Source organism: Penaeus japonicus, unplaced genomic scaffold (assembly GCF_977035675.1).
Source record: "Penaeus japonicus unplaced genomic scaffold, GWHDUDI00000001_assembly GWHDUDI00000030, whole genome shotgun sequence".
In the NCBI taxonomy this organism is placed as follows: Eukaryota; Metazoa; Arthropoda; class Malacostraca; order Decapoda; family Penaeidae; genus Penaeus; species Penaeus japonicus.
The window spans coordinates 2,671,382-2,673,881 of record NW_028234432.1 but is presented as its reverse complement, the minus strand read 5'-3'; the positions used below and the strand labels follow the sequence as shown (position 1 = coordinate 2,673,881).

The 2,500-nt window shown below is 45.2% G+C and overlaps 1 protein-coding gene across 10 annotated transcripts in view; it reads right to left on the bottom strand.

Moving 5' to 3' along the window:
• Positions 1-2,500, bottom strand: part of cnc (NFE2 like bZIP transcription factor cap-n-collar) — a 412,613-nt gene that overhangs the window by 399,169 nt on the left and 10,944 nt on the right. For 4 of the 10 annotated variants that reach the window (XM_086554840.1, XM_086554841.1, XM_086554846.1 and 1 more), the window contains exon 1: positions 1,657-1,674. Coding sequence is in view for 2 of the 10 variants with exons in the window: in XM_086554849.1 (XP_086410975.1) it covers positions 1,944-2,153 (210 nt within the window). In the remaining 8 variants the exon portion in view is untranslated. Of the gene's footprint in view, positions 1-1,656; positions 1,675-1,943; positions 2,154-2,346 lie in introns of those variants that run through there. The other 6 variants (XM_086554843.1, XM_086554844.1, XM_086554842.1 and 3 more) reach the window with 3 other exon arrangements.

The window sequence follows — 2,500 nt, the reverse complement described above, 5'->3', positions numbered from 1 at the left end:
TGTGTGCGTGCGTGCGTGAGCGTGTGTTCATGTGTGCCTGCGTGTGTGTGTGTGGGGGGGGGGTGCGTGTGTGTGTGTGGGGGGGGGGGGGGGGGTGGTGTGTGTGTGGGGGGGGGGGGGTGGGGGTGTGGGGGGGGGTGTGTGGTGGGGGGGGGGTGGGGGGGTGTGTGGGGGGGGGGGGGGGGGGGGTGGTGTGTGTGTGGGGGGGGGGGGGGGGTGCGTGTGCGTGTGTCGGGGGGGGGGGGTGGGGTGTGTGTGTGTCGGGGGGGGGGGGGGGTGCGTGTGCGTGTGTCGGGGGGGGGGGGGGTGCGTGTGTGTGGGGGGGTGCGTGTGCGTGTGTCGGGGGGGGGGGGGGCGTGTGCGTGTATGTGGGGGGTGCGGGTGCATTTGTGTGTGGATCTAGTGTCAGCCTGCATAGAAACGTGTATGTTTGAAATGCAAATACACATACAGTGCAGTATGAGATTTTCTTCAATCTAGCTACTTCGTTATCTACGATGTCCTTGAGACCAACATCGGACACTGATCTCTTTGTCCCCGGACTGCGATAAGATACTGCTGCTATGGAACGGCATACTATCCATAGCAGTGCGGACAACAAGGAAGGCATACGAATCATACAATCCAATGTTCACAACACTATCAATACTTCACAGCCGAGTCAGATGACCGTGCTCCCACTGAGCTAATATTACTACGACGAGCTGCAAACCAAGAGAGGTAGGTAGGACAAGTCACTCTCTTTGTCCACAAGTTACGTATCACGTTCACGACCCGTTCGAAACGTTCACACACGTATTCCCAGACACACGAAAGAAACCAAGACAAGAATAAATGTAGACGGTACATAGAGAAATACCGTTATAAATTTAATATTTTTGGAAATGCACATTAGTAATAATAATAATAATAATAAAAACAGTAATCCATTTAGTCCATTCCTAGTTGTAGTTGTGGCCTTATGAGGGTTTTCGAACTAAGGTTTCCCCACTTCTCTTGGGGATTCCCGATGCGATGCTTAGATTTGCTTGCAAGGAAGAAGCTGTAAGCACTATGATAACTTCACTGAAGAAAACACTTCAAACTATGCAGATTTCGGGAAGTAATAACAAACGTTTCTGATATTTTTGCATTTCTTTCATTCAATTTATCCCTTATCAAACGGGATAATTTGATATGCTATGGGACACATATAGCGATCTTTCAAACACTGTGATATAACTGCAATTTCAAAATGAGCATAATATATACAGGATTATTTTTCTTTATTTTTTTCCTAAAACACGTATCATAGAAAACGGAGTCTTATGGTAAACATGGAACATTCTAGACCTTCACATGGTTTTTCAAACATTTCTGGGTTTCACAGATGTAGTGGCTTTCCTTATTCGAACTCATATGCCGAGTGATTAACACTTTTCGCAAAAATGTTCATTAACGTGGTTCACAAGACCGCCACACAAACAAAACACTGCATGACAACACACACCGGTCTCTTGACATTTCACTTTTATGGAATTTCTGGTCTATTTAACGCTTCTGTCATATGAACTTCAAGATCTGCACTTATTCATCACTAATGCTGTATCCAATGAGCAATCTGCAAGGTCCACAAACCGCAAAATATCGCTAAAATCTTAAGAATATTCACGCCACCTCCTTGTGAATCAGCAAGGTTGAACGATACACAACACACAAACCCATAGTCGGCTGTGATTGGCTGGAGTATGATGACGTTTCCCTTAGTTCATTGTGATTGGCCGCAGCGGTATGACGCAACCATTCGGTTGTCACGATTGGCTGGAGTAGGATAACGTCATTGTTGGCGAGGTGGTGGAGAGTTAGCGCTTGTTTAAATTACGCGACTATGTAAAATTGGTGTATACACTCTGCAAATGTAAATTTAAAAGAAAACTTATTAATATTCAAATTCGTATACTTACTTTTTTGGACTGTTTCTTCCTTTTCCTAGACTTTTCCGGGGAAGGAACGGACATTTGGCTAGGAGTAATTTGGACAACTTTAGATGGATCTTGTATTAGCGTTTGGCTGAAGTCGATCTCTATAGGTTCCCCGAACACGGTCGATGGAGATAAACTCCTCATAACAGGAAGTTCTTCAATTACTGGGCCTTCCATTTTTTCAAATGTGATCTGCAAATGAAAAGCAAAAAATAATTACCCACCAAAATACACTTTGTAAACGTGCATCGTCATGCTTAACTATCAGAAACCTTGAAACGAATAACACTCTACATCTTACTAAAATTTCGACTTATCAAACACCTTCAGCAATATATAAATTATAGAAACGGTTAGCTAGTAAACCAGCGAAACAACTTCTTACCAATGAGACAACTGTCGATTTAGAAAAGTCGGTTAATTCAGTGATACACGGAGAAAACCTCAGCCGAAGGGACGTCGAGCAGTTCCTCACGGGGCTAACCCAAAACTCTGGTCATCAGTGTAGTAGCGGGGCCCCTGAATACGCATGACGCGCG